General features: G+C 41.2%; 1 protein-coding gene across 1 annotated transcript in view; it reads left to right on the top strand.

Moving 5' to 3' along the window:
- The window catches only part of RFX6 (regulatory factor X6), a 491,384-nt gene that overhangs the window by 446,453 nt on the left and 25,039 nt on the right, over nt 1-19,892 (top strand). The window contains exon 17 of the mRNA XM_069605240.1: nt 9,198-9,713. Coding sequence (XP_069461341.1) covers nt 9,198-9,713 — 516 coding nt within the window. The remainder of the gene's footprint in view (nt 1-9,197; nt 9,714-19,892) is intronic.

Genomic DNA, 19,892 nt, shown 5'->3' with positions numbered 1-19,892 from the left:
CTGAAGTCCTGTTAAAAATATGCATTGGCAAAGCCAACAGAGTTTGGATTATGTTAAATGTTAAAGGTATTTGTACCGCGCACCGTCACAAACGAAGTTGATCCCCAGGCGCTCAGGTGGGTCTGTAAACGAGAAGGCGGGTTGGGTTAGTAAGGTGGAGAGGGAGTCAGATAGTGAGAAAGGTGGTTTCCTGTTGGCAGCTTCAGTTCAGTTAACACTGTGTGCTGAGCTTTGGTGTAAGTATCGGATCAATGCCAGTCCTCGTGTGCTGTCGGTGCGGCTTATGTGTTGTTTGTTTGTTGTTGCAGTGTGGTGGAGTGGGTGCAGCTTGTTGTGCGAGAAGTGGTTGTGTGGGTTTTTGTGTGAGTTAAGTATGCAGAAATGTTCAGCTTTTTGGTTAGTGGGTTATATTTCTCGCAGCCGACCTTCGCAGTTTGGCTAAATGCTTAGACTTGAGAATCCTGTATGGTGGTGGAGAGGGCTAGGTTTCATAATACGTTATGTTCTACCATCCAATGGCCAAAGTTGGTGGCTACACCTTGGTTTGAGAGTCCTGCAAAGTTTGAGAGAGGCCTAGGCCTCACAATACATTACTTTCACCATATAATAGACAAAGGCAGAGGCTACACCTATAGCCTATAAGTAGTAGGAATGTGTCAGGCACCGCCCAGATACTCATCCCATTTTGCAGCTTCTACAATCGATGGCCAGTTAGTACCACTATGGCTGTGCCTGGCAAATGCCTGTCCCATGCCTAAAACCAAAAATGTTAGCATTGCCATTGTTTGTTTACTTTGTGTTCGTGGTCATGAACCATGCAAAATGACATGACTGTCAAATGCCATCGTTTTTTTGTATTTATTTTTTAGAATTGTGTAACAGGTTACATGCATAAATAGTCACTTCAGAGCAAACCAGATCAAATTACTCCTTAGGCCTATGGACATCATATATTTGGAGAAAAGTGGGTTGCTGGAGAACTGCGTGCACATGTCACCTTTATGTAACTTGAGACCCTTTGAAATAACAGTGCCCACTGGCTACCAAACATTCTGCAAACCTCTTAAGTTTCTGCTATTAAACCATTAACTTACTGTCCCATTCACTTAACACCAGAGGGCCAAACATGATGACCATGTGCTCAATAAGTACACTACATCCTACAATCTTAATTTTCAGTGTGCAATTTCGAGGAAAATCACTGTTTAGAAGGAAAACCTTGGAGATCACGAAGGCTCACCTAGTCAGTATGAACAGTCCATCTTTAGCAAATTCGCTTGCCTGTGTTATTGTGCAGAATAGAAGTGACCAAGCAGTTTGGGCTGCACTGCCTCTTTTGGGGTGGGACAAAGCCTGATTTGCATGTTGTCTTTCTCCTTTCTGTGATGGTTTGGCATGCTGAAGAATGATGGTCTGAAGAGCTGCCTAGAGCAATGTCAAAGTTTACGATTAATTCTAAACCTTCCAGCCATCACCTCTAGTTTATTCAAAGAAGCTTGGGACAGGCAGGTTATGCTCATTGTGACATAGCTCGCAAGCACTGGAAGTGGTTTGAAATTTCAGACAGCGACAAAGGCACCTTCTTTTGTCTTTCGGGTGCTCTGACACCCTGCACACGGTTTCAGATGCAAGGTAAAGCCTTCTTCTGGCCTTTCCTAAACAGGAAGTTGGCCAGGGATACTTGCAGGATTGTCCACTTTAGCAGCCAGTGTCCTGAGCGACAGCATCCAGGCAGCAAGCAGGCTTTCCAACAGAAGGTCCTTTGTGTGTTGTGAGACCCTGCACGTGGTCTGTGAGAAAAGATGCATTTGTTGCTATGCTTCGCATACAGGAAAGTTGCCAGGAACACTTGCAGGTTTTCCACTTTAGCAGGCATTTTCTTGGGTGACAGTGTCTGAGCAACAGGTGTGCATTTTCCAACAGCAGGCCACTTCAAATGTTCACCTGAAGTTGATAGGTAGAGGGCCTTTGCCCCTCTCTGGACATCTTTATATTCACTGGCTGGACACTTTGGGCAGACTTTACCCCAACAAAGATCCAGCAAAATCCTCTTCAAGTTGGCTCAAGATGAGTCTTTAAGATGATTCAACTAAAGGATCTCACCCCATTATCAAGTAATTTTGCAACAGCAGATTGGTCTATTTCAACCCTTCTGTAAGTGTCAAACATCTGCAGTTTTAACAAGAGCTTTGTCTTCTGATGTCAGTTCCCAGAGTGCTTTGTCTGCCGGAAGAGGTCTGGGGGGCACAGAAAGGAGTGGTGCCTAAACATTACCAAGATGGTGTGACCCTTTCACTGTGGGCAGTCTTCTCCTAAGCTCCCTTATTCCCCAGCCCCATATAATTTCTGCCTGATCAAAATGATTCTAGTAATTATAAACCTGGTGTGGCTTCCCTATTGTGCTGGTAGATCTTCCTTCAAAGCACTGACTCCCACTCTACCCCAAGGAGTATATCATGTTTCCTTTGAAAGGTGTCAAGTCTTCTGAAGAAAAGAACAAAGGCAGCTACAGGGGTGGGCCCAGCACCCACTTGTGGGTGAACCTCAGCCAAAGATGGTAATACACAAAAGCACTAACAACTATAAGAGGCACAGGAAAGTTGAAAGCAAAATGATATCAGATGGTGTTGACAAAGTCTAACTTTGGCCACTACATCAAAACAGATATAGATTTATATTGATCTAACCAAACGGCCATCATGTCTTGGGATAACACAGGTATATATTTTTAGGCGTGGGTTTCCACTGTTAAGGCCAGCTCGTGGCAATTGGAATAATTTTAATTCTTTCCAGCTGTTTCAGGAATGTACATTTTACTCTGGGGCTGCCATGTTACTGAACTACATGGTTGTTGCTGGGATGTCAGAAGAGATATCTGTTCTGCCTCCTCGACTACCCCTGTGGCCCCTTGCCCTCCCTCCGCTTCCTCTTGCTTCAGCTCTTTTTCTCTTCTTGCTCCACTTGCATGGAATTCTCTTCCCACGGACATCTGAGAAACAGTCCACATAGGTTTGTTCAAAGCCAAACTAAAAGTCTTCCTCGTCGCCTCTGAGTTACCCTCTTAACCTGCTTCTCATTTGCCTGCTAGCTAACATTTTTCCCTCACCTCTAACGTGCCTCTTTCCCGCACTTATCTGCCTCCACTATAACACTTCACCCATTATAGTCACTAAATGCACTTAAAAATGTCCAGTGTTGGTTTGTCCTTAATCTATGTATGTCCACTTATGTATTGTCTCTGGTGACTGTTCCATGTACTCCCTTCCACAACCTGGTCAGAAGGTCCCTCAAACTCACCCCATTGTAAGAAGCTCATGGGTTCGCGTCAAATCTGTTTTCTTATCTATTGTACGTTCTTTTGTTTTCAAAAGAGCATTGTTCCTCCTGTATACAAATAAATAAGGTCCAGCAAACAGAATACATGTTCAATATACGTTTTTGCAATGGAACATTTAGAAAGTAAGGCCCGAATAGCAGAACTCACCTTCTGAGAGAGGAAAACCAGCATAATGTCTTCACAATACAATACATGGCCATGTCATGACATGCCGTTCCATATCATACATTTCATGTATTACCATTACATCAAGCCAGATCTACTAATCATTTTGAGTATAATGTGGCCGGAAGGCCAATCTGACCAGTTCACACTTGGCCATTATTTATGCTGGTGCCCTCTAAGCTGAAATGTTTTTGTAGTTATTTCTGCAAAGGGTTTTCTTTGACTATGCGTTATCTGCAAGCGACACCTAATAGCCCAAACTAATAAGGACAACCGTTTGTGGCCCAGGAACTATAATGAATTCACATTTAATTGGAAAGTGATAGGGCTAATCCCATTGACCCCCAAACCATATAGCCCCGGAGCCGCTTTTATTAGGGCAAGGAAGAGTACAAGTCATTGGTCAATGCTTCTACAAGCATAATAGCAAGTTAATAAAACGAGCGGGTGTTCTAGCAGTCCCACAATGCCAAGCTCAGCTCTGTCTAAAGGAGTGCACACCCGGCATTAGAGAATGTTAAACCAAGTTATTTATTAGCCATAACTCCTTTCAGTCAGCCATCTTTGGAAATACACACATGCCGTGAAAGAGAGAGAGATAAAGATAGCTGGCTAGATGCATCTGTTTAATCAACTGTTTTACAAGCTGAAAAAAGAAACTCTCAATGTTTTTCTGCCTACAACATGCTTTTATAGAATGGCAAGTCTTACACATTAGGTGCAATGACCTAAATTATGCTAATCAGCATGACTGGTCCTTTTCCACATTTACTAAATCACAGGGCATATGTTGCAACTTTAAAACTGGAAACAAGCAGTTCTGTGATGATGCACTCTCTAGTCAGCTTGCCAAGGATATAGAATAGCTGTCTAATTTCTCATTGGCAAATTTCTCTACCTTATATTTTCTGACTTTATGCCAGTTTTATTTGTGAGCAGCATCGTTGAAAATTATATATTCTGCTATTTGATGTTGCCAAGTTGTGCACCTGGCCTGCCTAGGCCCCAGCCTGTAACCTTGTCTTGGGCCTCTGGCTACTCTGTCTGAGCTCTCCCAACTCTGTTTTTTCTGTGCCTTCAGCACTTTTAAACTTCCCTGAGATTTAAGGGCTGTAGCCATTTGTACTGCATGCTTTGTGGGTTATTTTAAAACAATGGATGTCTGTTGCTGTCATATTTCTTATGTCAGGGAGCTATATTCTGCATGTATTTAAACACTACACTTCTCTGATGTCTAGTGAGTAATATCCTTCATATGTAAACACAGTTTGGCCTAATGTCTGTGTTATTTTGTAATGAATATATTTTTGCCTGGTCTCTTATGCAGCTAAATGTGTCATAGGTGAGATGACATCACTTACTTCTGTCATCGTTTGCTCACACTGTGCTTATCCTTACTGTATCTGTCTAGGGTATGGATAATACAGTTGTTTGAATGCATAACTCTTCTCATATTTGCAATATAGGACAAGGGGGCAGGACACGGGCCCTGAATGACATGTTCACCTGTCCATTCATTAGAGACGGGGGCAGTCTCTTTTGGGCTATTGCTCTTCAAGAGGGTGCACTCAATGAGGAAGGATGAAAAGCTATCTTTCTTCATTTCCATCTTGTACTCAGTTTTTCTGACAAGCCTGCTATTATTTGATTCAAGTATTTTTAGTACAATATTTGGATAGTAAATTAGGACTATTGCAGTGCCGATTATGGTAGTCTTTCTTGTTGTGTACTTACTCCATTTTGGGAAGGTAAATATACTCCACTTTTAGTTCCTAAAATAATCGGTCCATTTGTGGCTGCAAGACAAGCAATGTAGACATCAAATTCTGTCGAGACAGTGGGTGACTTTCAAGAAAACCCCAAAACCAACGGCACAACAAGAGTGTGCTGCACTAAGGAGCAAAGCCACTCTAATTACGCAGAAAATGTAATGTGTGGCCTCATGCACATAGTCTGCCGGCACATTTCCCATGGTGTCTGAGACACTTTTCTGCAAGAGCAAAGCAGGGAATGTATTACTTTATGGCAGCCAGTGGTCATTCCAAGGCAAGTGGGACACATGCCCATGCTGGAACCTACCTGGCTGGGCAGTGCAATCACAAGAAAGACGCTTAAACAAGTCTGCCCTGAGAAGCTCTTCTTTAATTGGCACATGATGTATTAACTCGCTCTGTCCATTTTTTTTCGATTTCTAATGACTATAATAATATTTATTTTTCATGTCGATTTCCTGTTTTGGAAAGTGTTATTTTAATCAATATGAATAATTCAGATTATCCAGTCTATCAATGCGTAGGCAGAAGAAAAGAAAACAGATAACAATGCAGCCAGATTATCTGTTTATCTGAAGAACACGTGAAGGTGCTCTAGATAGTGACGTGTGTGATTTGTCCAGACTCAGGTGTACGTAATATATTAAATGTGTTGGAAATCAGTGCTGTTGTGAACTCTGGGCCAGGAGTAGGGTCTGGGTCTTGTAGGTGCTGTCCTGGGCCACTATTCGGGTGGGTGTGTAGGAGGGAGTGTTATTGCAGCCATGTGTGAATCCCTTCCTCCTTCTACTAATGACATGTTTCTATGTTCACTATCCCCTCCCTCAGAAACACAACGCCAGTCTAGGCACAGTCTCATCAACCCAATTCTGGAGGAAATTGGAGCTGCTGGAAATCTAAACCCATACACACACATACACAACAAGGCACCAATTAAACAGATGTTAGTGAGACAAATGAATTGTTTAATGTCTCACTGACAGTGATTTGGGGTGCCCACTGGATACCAGATTGCGATAAATAGCCACTAGACCAGACCAAACTGCATCGCTTGCAAGACGTTTAATCAGAGGAGCTTGTTTAAGGCATCAAACAAGAAAGGCAATGATTTTGCCAAATGCAATTTTCTCGAAGCTATCTATTCCTGCTAGTGTGTTCTGCCGTTCGTGTACATAAATACACACAATATATTTGTTTAAGTGTCTTCCCGAATTAAGGGGCATGCTCGACTGGCGAGGGATGGCCTTTACTGTCACACTAAAAACACCTTTAAGGCTTATTTCCCAGCACTACGACAAAATGGAATGTGCTCTGGTTCAAGTAAATGGACAAGGAGGAATCGCAATTTAGGACTTTCTTTTTGGAAATACTAGTTTATAATCAATTGTTGAATGAATACAGGCACAACACCACTGGCAGCCATGGTGGGACACAGGGCCTCGTTCTCTGGACAGAAACTACGTAATAAAGGTGGACAGCTGTCCTATAAAAACATCAGTGGGCACCTAGCAAAGGGAGCCCTCCACCTACTCTCTGGGACGATTTGCTCACATTTGAGGAGTGCAGCGAACTGATTTTTCACAAACGCACAACATAAATGTTGCAATGTTGAAGTATGATTTGATGACAATGAGAAGGAACCTCCTCTTTATAATCTGGGTCTTGGACTGGCTGAGGGCAAAGAAAGACAGACGTTCAACGTTGCACAGACTTTATGAAATGACAGTAATGCAGGCTACCATCTGTCAATTTAGTGATTGGAACTTTGGAAATGGTGCTGCATTGGGGTCGCCCACTGTGAGCATCTGGTTCTTTATATAAAAAAAGGAAAACGTATTATAAAACTGCCGAGCCATTTTCTCTCACATTCTGGTCGCACTTGGCTTTGACACTTCCTAAGCTGTCACTCTGCAGGAGAGGGGAATTCAGGCTGCTGCTTCTGGCTCACATCGCAGTATACCCTTAAAAATCGAGGTGCTGAAGGCAGCCCTGTTAAGTGTTTACAACTCCAATTAAGTCATTCATTTTCAGAAGACTGCTTTGAACAAAAACTGGCAGGCACTTTGAATGCAAAGCTACAGCAAGCTCAAACAGTTCTCAGGTGTTTTGGGTGGGCAGAGGCAGGAATGGGTCAGGCGGCCAAAGGGATTAGCACGGACATGGGCAGGCAATGGGTGGGCACATAACCAAACAACGCCTACAGGCTGTGTGTACATCCTCATATGTCATTCCTTTGTGTCTCTTATCATATGCCCCCGTCCTCCCTATCTTTCATCCAATGCAATAATTTCGGCTTATAGGTAATAGCCTAAATTAAAAAGGACTTTGATTGAAGGAATTTATTGGAGGACATTTTTTGGAGGAAACCATTGGGTCTACCCGAGTGTGTCCCTATGGAAGCCATATGCCTTGATGAGAGGTTATTCTCATTGTCTGGTCAGGTGCTACTAAAGCTGGGCTTTTGTATATAAAAGCATTGAAGGACGCAAGGTGCCCGTTCCTGGCACTGGCGGGAAAAGCACTGAAATATGATACCACTAATATGCTAGATGGCTTTACATTTTTGAACGAGAAGTTTAATAGCATGATTGGATGGGATCCGATATGGCATAAAGAATTTTGGCACTTGAAAGCAGAATTCAAAATAAAGGCATGGACTGGAACCTCAGTCATGACCACATTGCACAACTGCATTATTTCTCTAGACTGCCCTTTACTTTTATGATGCCACATAATTATATAATCTAGTGGCCTGCATCTCCCTCCAGGAGATTTTTAATGTTATTAAGACTGAGTCAGGTCCCTCCCTTGCATATGAGTTACTTGGCCCTTGATTGGGCATCCCCAAAGAAAGAAAATGTTGTCGATTATGCAAGGTAATCGATTTACCTGAAACCAACAGACATCTCCTCACAAGTTTCCTAACCTTAGGTAACAAATATATTATGTATTCTGGACCTTTTGTGCATAACCCAGAACTTTTTAAGTCTGAAAATGTTTGATAATGATGCTTATCCAGTTTGCAAATATCCTTCATTATGGCACTTTGCATATTGTGGAAATAATTGAGTCCAGGATTATGGCTCCGTAGAAGCACTTTGTGAATAAGAGTTACCTTATTGGGTATAGCAGGTATGGAATGTTGGAATTATAAGAAATTAATGAATTGGGTCTATTTGTTTGTATGCATCTTTGATATTTTGTATACTTATTTTATATATTTCAATATTTGATGTAAGTGCGTATAAGGATGTATATTAGGACGTTTTATGGAAATTAGATGAATTGTAAGATATTTACTTAATTGTTTTGTGTGAAGAGTTTCTTTGTAACTATAACACACTAAATAATAAAAAATAAAAAAAGAATGTCATATCCTATTGAAACCAGAACAGATTCAGTTCCTTGTTTAGTACTGAAGTCAGTACTGAAGTCAGATTGCAGGTTGTCCAATGATATTCTGCGGACAAATTCTGAGAGTTGGATAATGGCAAGATTTTCCAAAATCTTGACAATCAAGGATTACCCAGCAATCAGACGAAAGTTATTCAATACAGAAGTGTCCTAAAAAGCCTTCATCAAAAGGTGAGAAATGCAAACTGTTTTAAGAGAAGACAACATTTAAAGCTGGAAACCTATCTTGGATCCCATAGGCCAGGTTGGTTCCTCAAGCGGTCCAAACACACCAGGTTTTCAGGATAACCACTAACTATGTGAATACTACCTGTTAGGGCCACAGTTATCAAATGTACTTTGTGCGGATGTTCTGAAAACATGGATTGGAATAAGCTCTTGAGGAACCGTGATAACTGGCATGAAATACATGTAATAAAAGCATATGACAGGAATGTTTTGCTGCTGGATTTGGATCATGGAATTGAAAACATTGTAAAAAGGTCTAATACCCATCTTTATTTCCTCAGGTCAGCTTGAGCTGTCGCAAAGCACTGAACATTTAATGACGCCCCCAATATCTCCTGCCATGGCCAGCAGAGGGAGCGTTATCAACCAGGGACCAATGGCCGGGAGGCCACCCAGCATTGGGCCGGGATTGTCTTCACATTTGGAGTGTTCATCCTTTTCAGACCCCCTTTACCAGACGCTGCCTCAAACAAACCAAGGATATTATGCAAATGGCTCGAATTACCAAGCCATGTTCAGGTCCCAGGCCCACCCTCCTTCAGTTGTTTATCAACACCGACCAGAAAGCAGTAGGTATACCCCCTTAAGTGAGCACCAACTCACCAGAGACTTTTTTGCCAATAGCTGTGCTGTGTCTGCATACAACCCAAGGCCTTCCTCTGACTATGAGTCTTCGACAAACGCACAAGAAACACAGAGCGTACAGTTTTTGAACCCGGGGAGCTTCAATTTCCTGAGCAATGCTACACCTGGGAGCTGCCAAGGAGGAGTGACTTATTCGCCAAATTCTACCAATGGTAACTAACCTTTACACATGATCTATGATTCTAATTGCAATGCATTTATACCTGAGAACATGATCAATATGATGTATGTTAGCTGATATCACAATCATTATGATGTACATGGCCAGCTACCAGGATCAAAAGGGCACTTTTCATATATTCCCTCTGTTGCATATTATGTTGAGAATACAATTCAAACCTGCTGAAATCCAACTATTATTACGGCTGCCTTTGGAAATTGTGTGAGCCTCTCTACTGAGAATCAAAATGGCCAAACACCCTGTTCTCTGGGATGGTCCCTGCTCATCTGAGTCTACAAAAATTATGTATCTCACCGTTCCATTCGCAGAGGAGAAATATCAATTTGCTTTTCATGCTGGTCCAACAAGGACATTCCAGCACTGAAATGCTAGACTATTATCCCCTGTGCAAGCATGTCAAGAGCAATCCAAGACGCATGTTTTTTGTTTTTTTTTGTTTCTGACTTATTGGGTGTTTTCAGTGAGGGGAAGCCATGTCCCTCTATGGCAGAGAGCAAGGGGTCCAAATCTGGGTTACCGTTGTGAGGGTGGAACCTCACGCATTCCAAATTTGAAAAATTGAGGTCGCCCCTCTACTGAGATTGAACGTGGACAAATAACCTGTTCTAAGGCATGATTCCCACCCAGAAGGCTCTACAACCACATTTTACCTCACAGTACCTTTCACAGAGGAGAAATATGAATGTGCATGCCAGTCTGGTCCTGCCTACAACTACAGTGGAATGCCAGAATGCTAGGTAATTCCCTGAACAAGAGAGACCCGTGTTGCAGCCATGTTGGGCGTCATCCCTGAGGTGAATCTGTATCTCTTTACAGCGCTGAAAGCCTAAAAAGGCAGTACCACGTGCCTGGAGTTGCTGATTGTATTCTTGTTGAGAGAACATGTTTGGTGCTGGACTTCACTTGTGGACAGGACCAGACTGATATATGAGTTGGTATTCACCTCTAGTTAAGTTGCAGTGAGATAAAATGTGGTTGTAGATCGTAATGGGTGGGAACGACCCCTGAGAATGAATGACTGCATTTATTCTCAGTAGAGGGACACCCTCGCTTTTATTTATACGTTTGGGATTGAACCCTAAATTACCAGGGATAATCCAGATGTCGGCCCTTTGCTCACTGTTTTTTGAGATTCTCAGCTTCATCTCCCTGATGATGATGAACAAGGAATAGACACACCTGTGGGGCTGCTGATGGTACTCTTGTTCAGGTGAGAATCGTCTAGCATTTCGGTGCTGGACTTCCCTTGTGTTTGGGATGAGACTTGTATACACATGGACATTTCTTCTCTGGCAAGGCACAGTGAGCTAAAACCTGGTTATAGACCCCCATCAGTAGGAACCATACCACAGAACAGGTTATTCATCTGTATTCATTCTCTGTTGAGGGGCCCCCACACCTTTGCAAATATTATTAAGACTATAATTGTATTTGAATATATTTATCATCAGATGCAGTTATTTTTATTGTAGTGGTCAGTTAGTTTGCTCTATTGGAAAAATAATGTTTACTTGGAGAGATGTACTGTGCCTTTGATGTTCTATGCCACCATTTGTTCCCTTTGATTACTTAATGGTTATTACCCAACAGGTGACATTGGCAATGCTAAATGGACTATTAATCTGAAATGCACGTAACATCTCACTGAAAGTAAAAGGCCATTTTCTTGGATCTTACCACGAAAGCTTTATTTAAAGTTACTCTGTGATGCAGGATATGTTAGGTTGAATTTGTGTAATGCAAAACTACCCCTCATGTGGTTATGTCTTGATTTGAACCTGTCCAGTTCATGGTGGAAAAGATTAAACATAGAATGTGTTCTGTAAGATGTCATGTCCGAGGACAGAAATTTCTCATGATGATGTGCTGTACACTTATCCCTGCAGCATATGTGATTGCGTGCAGTGATTCAGAGTGCAAAGGTCTAGACAGGAGTCGCTGGTATTTATCATGCACACTTATCCCTGGTTCATACTTACCAGTTGTTGAGTACAGTTACAAATGTTTGAACAGACGGGGTGACTGCATATGAGGACTGGAGTACCCGGGTTTACTTTCAAGCTTGAGGATAAAAATATTGCTTGTATAGCTATATAGGAAGATACATGGCACAGGGTATTGCAGGTACAATTGCAAAGTAAGTTGCAGAGTTTGTTGGTTTGCTAAGAGAGGAATGCGCCTCTGAAGAGGGTTTCAGTGAAAAAGAAGCAACACCTGACCAAGAGAGTCCTTCTTGGGTTCCATCAGAATAGGGGTTGAGGAAACATTATATGTAAATTAGTCACTTATGCATTATAGACAGGATCTATTGGCACTACCCTTAAGTTGTGGAGAGGGAACTACGGTTATATCAAAAGGTGATGCATTGCCTTCAAATGTACTTGCAAGGGAAGACTGCACTAGCTATTTGGAGACAATCTTAAGGAGAGCTTTGGGTTTGTCCAAAAAGCAACACCTCCATCTACTAAACTTTATTGCAATGCATTTTATTAAAATAATTCATTGATCAATGCTGTAAGTAACGCCTTTCCAAATATAGTAGCTAAAGCAAATCAGGCTTTTTTCCTCAACTCCGCAGGTGACGATGGACATGGCCATCATGCACTTCACAAGTTTTAGAGGGTTATGCCGGAAAGTGCGGAGGGAGTCCGACTTGATCAAAATGTTCAATGCTTGGCCAAGCCTGCACAGCACATTCCATTGTCTTTAAAGCCATTTAACATCTTAGTTTGACATTTGGTTTTAAGAATAGCTCTAATAATATCCTACCATTGTTCCTGCCCCTGAATGATGGAGCTACCCTAGCAGGGTTACATTTAATGCTAATAAATTTAGCACACTGTGCTAAATTTTCTCCATAGAGATCTGAGCACAATTAGGAATGTCTTAGCTGTAGCTCAATCCAGAAAGCTTCCCTTTACATAGACGCCCAAGTGACCCCTCCACAAGGTTAGTTAGAATGTAAATTAATATTATTTACCTGTTTCATGATTGATTCAATATATTCAATCTACCATTTGCATAAATGTAAGGTTATATCATATCCTATAGTCAATTGTACTAAAAAATAAAAGCAAATAAAGAAGATGCTGGGTGACAAAGTGGAAGACAGAATGTATTTCAGTCAGTTGACCAAGCATATTTGGTGGCCATGTTGCCCTCCATTTTCCTTAACACCTTGGGAATGAATATAGGAGATTATGGACTTGAGACTGAGTGAAATGTTTGTATGTACTCAGAGATGTCATGTGGTGGAGACTTCAATGCTGCCCCTGGATCAGAGGCAAATGCAGTTAGGAATTGACAAAAGAGAATTCTATATGTGGAGAATTCCTCTCACGTTAGTCCCTTAGAAAAAGAGAAATAACTGTGCTAGATCTTCTAATATTGATGGCAGTAGACCATCTACATTCAAGAACGGTGCACATGCTGTCGTACTCAGCCGCCATTTCTTTATAGGTGGGATGTTTTCAGCTTCTAATTTAAAAAGTAGATAGGGTCTGAGTAGTAGTTCAGCGGTGCAGTAAAAAGTGGTGGTAATTCCGTTACCGCCACCTATTTTGGCAGAAACAGAATTAACGCTGTTTTTACTGTAGCGCCGAATTCAGAGTTTGGAGGAAAAGTGGAGGATTGACCTTCAGTATCATGCTGGAGGTCATTCCTCCATCTTTCCTTAAAAAATGGGCAGAATTCTGCCAAACTCCCAATGGAATCCTCTGAACTAAAAACATGGGGATTTACTCTGCCACACCACCACTTGTAATCCCGGAGTAACAAGGGGGCGTAATAGTAAGCAATTTTGGCAGTATATCACTGCATTTACTGCCAAAATACTGTCAAACTCATAATGTTGCCCATAGTGAAGTACAAATGAACTTTGAGCCAAAGAAAAAACTATGTTCAGTAAATTATATTGAATGTGGAGAAACCTTGCCTAAATAAGAATGTGCACTCTTTAATTGAAGCCTGTACTTCCCATGAAGCAGCTAAGAAATCTAACATTTTGAGTCTGCCATGGGAAATAGAATGATTTTACATCTGAAATATTGCAACAGAGTGTTATATATTTCACTTTTCGCATTGCATGTGATTTGGGGACATAGGGCCTCATTACACGGTAGGCGGTGGACCAAGGTGCTAACAGCACCTTGGTCCATGCCGGTAAAATACCGGCACCGCCTTGGTGGAAAGGGGAATTACCGCCCTATGCCAAGGTTGGCGGGGCGGTAATTCCCCCTTCCACCATTGCCCTTCCCCATTCCCATTTTTGCCCCATAGGGCATAATGGGAATGGGGAAGGTGCTAATTACGGTACCGCAAATTTGCGGTGCCGTAATTAGCACCAAGGTCACTTAGCGGGTTGGTTTTTAACGCCTACTAGGCGTTAAAGTACCAACCCGCTAAGGGACCTCGTAGTAAGGCGGTAAGCGTTAACGGTCACCGGTACCATTACCGGTGACCGTTAACCCTTACCGCCTTCCGTGTAATGAGGCCCATACTGTCTCTTAACCCCATAAGTACCAATGCCCCCAGTTTTCTTACTCATTGGAGAAATAAGGCAAATTTGACAGCAACCCTTAATTTCTCCTACCATTGCTGGTTGCTTGCTCTTCAGAGTATACAGTCTATATTTTAGGTACGGTAGAGAGAGATAGAAAGAAAGAGAGAGAGAGCGAGAGAGAGAGAGCGAGAGAGAGACTATTGTGCAGCTGTTTGCTGAAGCATTGTGTGAAGGATGTGATGGATGCTGGAAGGAATGTTCAGGGATCACAGTCGGTTTACATCGCTTGGCAGCATATTTGGAACAATTGAATAATAAATAGTGCCTCACTTGCAATAAATAGTGCTTTTTAATGTCTTTCACATATCCCTATATTTACATGATTTATTATTGATTATTCTTCGTTCCACCATCAACCTACACACCCATGTCTCCAGCTTAGGGCTACATACACAGATGCTTCAGTGTGTAGTGTGGTGCAACCAACGCAGCAAAATTCAAAACATCAGAGTCTCAGTCAACTACTAATAGAGCCTCAAAACATGTCAAACAGAGTTTCAGATATAACCTAAAATAACAACCCACAATGTTCATGCCCTCAGCATGCACTTACTGTGCCACAAACCTTCTTTACAGACCCACTGCATCACTGCATACAGCTTTCTTTCCCTCTATCTATTTCTCTCTCTTTCTCTGTCTCCCCTTTTCCAGTTTCCTCTTTCCTTCCCTTCCTCGATTACTGCAACTTGCTATGGATTGACTCTAATGCACCCGAAAGTGCTAAAGAATTGACTAACCCAGCAAAATATCATGGTTCCTCCTTTCCTCCCGGACTCACCATTACTGTCTCTTCTGCCACCCATGCTCCCCTTTTCCAGCTCTTGTAGTATTATCTATAGTAGCATTTATGATTACATACAGAACACATTTCCGTAATAAATGAGTTATAAGAAACCTACTTCCATGCATCACACATTGAGGTCTAATTTCCCTATCTCTCTTTTGTCTTATAACATTTTATGTAGAACTTGCATCCTTTAACTCTATCATCATTACTGTAACCCTCCCAAAACATCACATGCTTCTTATGTTGGATGTTTTGTATTCGTTTACTGGTCATTGAGTGTACATCCCTGTATTTATTTTTCTGAAAACTCGTTGTGTCAATTTCATTGTGAATCAGGTCATCTTCATTTTCAGTGTCATTCTTTGGATTCTTAGATTCCTGATCTATGGAGATCCACCAGATATCTTCAACAGTATTTTCATGATATATATTTCTTTGTAGGAATACAACTTTAGAAGTTACTCTTTCTTGGTCATCAAGCCATTCATATGCATGCTTTGTAGTGTATCCATTACTTAAAACGTGGTGTCTCCTTGACTTCATCACCCTCATCATTAGCATCATCACTATACATCTTCACTTGTTATTAGAGAGTGTTTGCTTACCGAAGGAGTTGCTGCATATATGATCTCCCATGTTTGTACTCAGCATGGCGACAGATTCAATCATCCACAAAGACATGGGCTATTTAACTATTGGTTGTACTGTAACACCAGTATTATCTAATAGTTTCATCCTTGCTGATGTTACTGTGGTCATGCTTTAGTTTGAAGCATGCTAGTTTAGCCATGGGCTATTATGTTCCTTGCTGTTACTCTTTCTCATTGTTATCTTCTCATTGTTATCTTTGACTTTCCACATCAGACTTTCTTCCAATTCCAACCTTAGATATGTAGATGGATGTGTGAAGGTCTTTGCGTAAATAATGCACCTGATGTGCCTTAATTACTAGTTTGATTAAAACTGTTTTTATTACCACTACCTTGGATCCACAGTGCTATCCCACAGCTGAAAGAGCCAGAATGTTGTGGCTGCACCTGTAATACAACTTTAATTGAGCATCATCTTTTCAGTGCAATGTAACAATCTACCCCAATACAAGATCTGCACAACTATTTATGTGTGCACTTTTTAGTTTGTTCTATTAGATGTCACTTTTGACACATATAAGCCGAAACTATTGCATTAGAGTACAGATAGGGAGAAAGGGCATATGAGGAGGGATACACAGCTTGTAGGTTTTGTTTGGGTATGTGCCATCCCATTGAATGCCCATGGCCGTGCTAATCTCTAAGGGCCCACCCAGTTCCTGACACTCCCATCCTCAAACACCTCCTCGTGGGAACTCTTTGAGCTTGCTTTACTCAAGCCTTACCATCAAATATTGCGCTCAAGGTGCCCGCCAGTGGTTTTTCAAAAGCAGTCTTCTGAGGGTTAATGACTTAATTGGAGTTGTAAACCTGCTACTGGTGTAATAAACATGCCTTAACCAGGTCTGCCTTCGGCCACTCTATTTATAAGCACTATGCATGTCTTTCAGTAGAGTCCTGTTAAAAACAAGCATTGGCAAAGCCAACCGTTTTGGCTTCTCTATAAGTATAAGGGCATTTGCAGGTCCTGCTATTAGATGCCGAGGTACTAGTACCATTTTGCACCTGATACCATAAAATGACCAGTTAGTACCATTATGCTGTGCTTGGCAAGTGCCTTTTCCATGCCTACACAAAGGCCCAAACTGTTGGAATTGCCAATGCGTGTTACAGATCCAAGCATATACAGTGTAATAGACTGCAAGTATGACAACCCTACTGCCAGTTGTCAGGAAAAGGCTCACACTTATTTGTAATATTGTTTCTATTTAAATGATAAAATGACATCATTTACAGGTGATTCCCTTCTCACAATACAGGGGGAGTGCACGTGAAGCACCGTAGGCAAATCCAAGCAGACAAAATATGTACACCAACAACAGTATCAACTGCCTGTCTGGCTTCATCTTTCTAATAAATACCATGACAATAAAAAAATGCTGCTTTGAATTCACATCATGTATTCAAAACAAACACATGTCTTGAGTTCAACAGTTCAGTGTTTTTTTTCAGAATAATAATTAAATAAATATGTTAGCTCAACGAAATGACAAATGCAATAGTTAGAACAGGATTTAAAATAGATTCAGATTAAAAATATCAGAAAGGAAACTATGAATAATTATTGTGAAGTCGATTAAACTATGTGCTTGGATAATGTTAAAGACTCTACATATCATAATCATTGCCAGAACCTTTATCATTGTAATGTTTTTAGATTTAGAACAATTAACATAGGCCGTTTTAAAATGACATTATCTCAGGTACAAATGAAAGGCTGAATACAACAAACACACTGGTGTCTGTGATCCTATATCCTATTTTCTATGCTCCACTCTTCAGATTTTCTAGGTACTATTCAAAAATAGGTTAATTAAGGACTTAAAGTATGTCTGTAACAGGGCATGCAGCCTACTAATGACACCATTTATCTGTGAAATCTGCTGGTAGATCTGTGCACATACATCCAGCTAAACCCTCTGCATCTGCAGGGTCCTGGAGAATTGATGTATTCATCTCTAATTAGTAGGGCTAACTATCCTCTGAACTACATTTTGGATTCTATAGGGATTCAACATTTACATGTTTAATGTCCTCAGTTAAATTAAGTCTAGGCTTCTTCAGTAGGCACAGGACAACAGGGCTCTACACAGATAGGCCTGTCTGGGTGACATCTTGAAGCAAATATCTCCCCTCTATCTGAAACATCAGCAAGGTAATCAGCTCGGCACAATGACCTACATCAATTCGCAGGCACTATGGCTATGCTTCTAATCCCTGGTTTTCCTCTACTCTTTTTCCACATCTGAAGTAGGGCTTTCAAAAATGACTTCTGAGTCCCTTCTCCAGATCTGTTCATGTTCTTCTTTCCTGTTAGCATCTGTCTGTATTCCTGGTTCACTTATTAGCTCCCTTAGGGTTTCAGTTTAAAAAGTGCATCCAGTCTCCCAATTCAGAGTTGCTGGCAGAGTCCACTGTCACTAAACCAACTTGATTTAGAAACTTTCAGCAGAATTATAGTGGAGAAATATCCTCTTTACAATTGGTATTGGTCCATCTAGAGCAAGACAGTGTCCGCATTTCATCAGATAGTGCAAAGCCTGTCTGCTATGCCATTGCCCACACCACAATTTGAGCACTTTATCAGGGTTTTCTGTCATTTGACATAGTGTATTCCTTTCACCAGGTTTCCTGGCCTAGCTTGTCCCCTGTGTCTAAAAGGGAAGCTGGCGAGAGCTTTATGAATTTATGAATATGCTGACTGCTTTCTGTAAACCATCCTTGCTGGATAATGTATGAACAGTCCTATATTAGATCGTTTTCATTATTTTGAGGACCAATAGAAGAATACCCTCTTTAACTATGCCTTATAGCTTTTGGGCCCTTCTGGCTGCATTTGGGGTAAAATTGTTTGTGAACATCAGACACAGACAACATTGTTTTATATGAGTCATTCCCAAAGAACTCTGTCCCTGCAATGCTATTCACCATTCTCTCTCATCTTGTATCCTTGAACTATCTCCTTAGGAAAAATAAAATCACAATTGTTTGTTTTGAACAATAAATGCTCTACCGTGATACTGGGTGACTTACGTATACAAGAGTCTCATGGTAAATAACATATTTATGGGTACACTTTACAAATAATCTTACTGAGACAATAAAAATTAATGCTGATAAGATACTGCAAACTATATATCCCATTGACGTGCTCTCCAAAATATATTTCCTGGTCTAGTGGAATAGAGTACATTAAAGAGGTAATAGTTCCACAGATCTTCTACCTTTGAAGACTGATCGCCATTCCATCCCACACCTTAGTTCCCTCTTACCAAATTAGACACAATCATATGCATATGTATCTTTAAAGTTAAAAGATCATGAATATCCATCTTTGGGCTGAATTTTGGGCCCAGCTCTCATTCATTTCTTTTGAGGTAAGGGTTTTACTGGTCTGAAGCAAAGGAGCATCATGCTTCCTCAAAGATGACTTGGGGTGCAAAGGCAATTGTTTAGCCTGTTGCTACTATCACACATGGCACCAACCACCTCCTTTGGATTAACCACCCAACAGCTTCCGCTTCTGCGAATAAGAAAGACCCTAAATCCGCTGCTTCAAGTTTCCAACCCCTTGGCTACCAATGTTTCCTCCATGATTGTCAAAGATTTTATATCATCCATTAAAACTGCCTGAGCCACCACCTTAATCTTAGTAATCTGCAGTGTGCATCTCATGTTTATAGCGGTATACACGCATTTCGTCGAAGTATTTTTCAACGTGGGACATTTCATCGCCAACATTTTCATCTACCAAAACTCATTTAAAGAAAAATATTTTTTGGTGGGTGTTTTGTTGGAGTTGGGGTGTGATGATTTAATTAAGGGGGTGGGTCTGTGGGGGGGCAACCCCCCCTGAAATAAAATAAAAAAATGTGTTTTGGTCGATAAAAACGTGGTGATGAAAAGTCCCACGTTGAAAAATACTTCGGCGAAATCACGTAGAACCGTTTATAGCATGCCTTTACTGGCTTCACAATTAGGACCATTGATTATGTTGTCAACTGTATTATGGCCATGGAGTGTTACGAATGTGAATACCATGTTCTTCCTGCTCTATCTTCCAAAACCTTAGTTGTTTCAATTTTTCCATAATCTTCAAAGAAATCACTGAAGGGATATTCTCCTGTATTTTCTGTACTCCAACCAACAAAT

This window comes from Ambystoma mexicanum, chromosome 4p (genome assembly GCF_040938575.1).
Source record: "Ambystoma mexicanum isolate Mex_15411 chromosome 4p, UKY_AmexF1_1, whole genome shotgun sequence".
Classification (NCBI taxonomy): domain Eukaryota; kingdom Metazoa; phylum Chordata; class Amphibia; order Caudata; family Ambystomatidae; genus Ambystoma; species Ambystoma mexicanum.
Note: the sequence above shows the minus strand (reverse complement) of the source record. Positions and strands in the feature narration are given on the sequence as shown.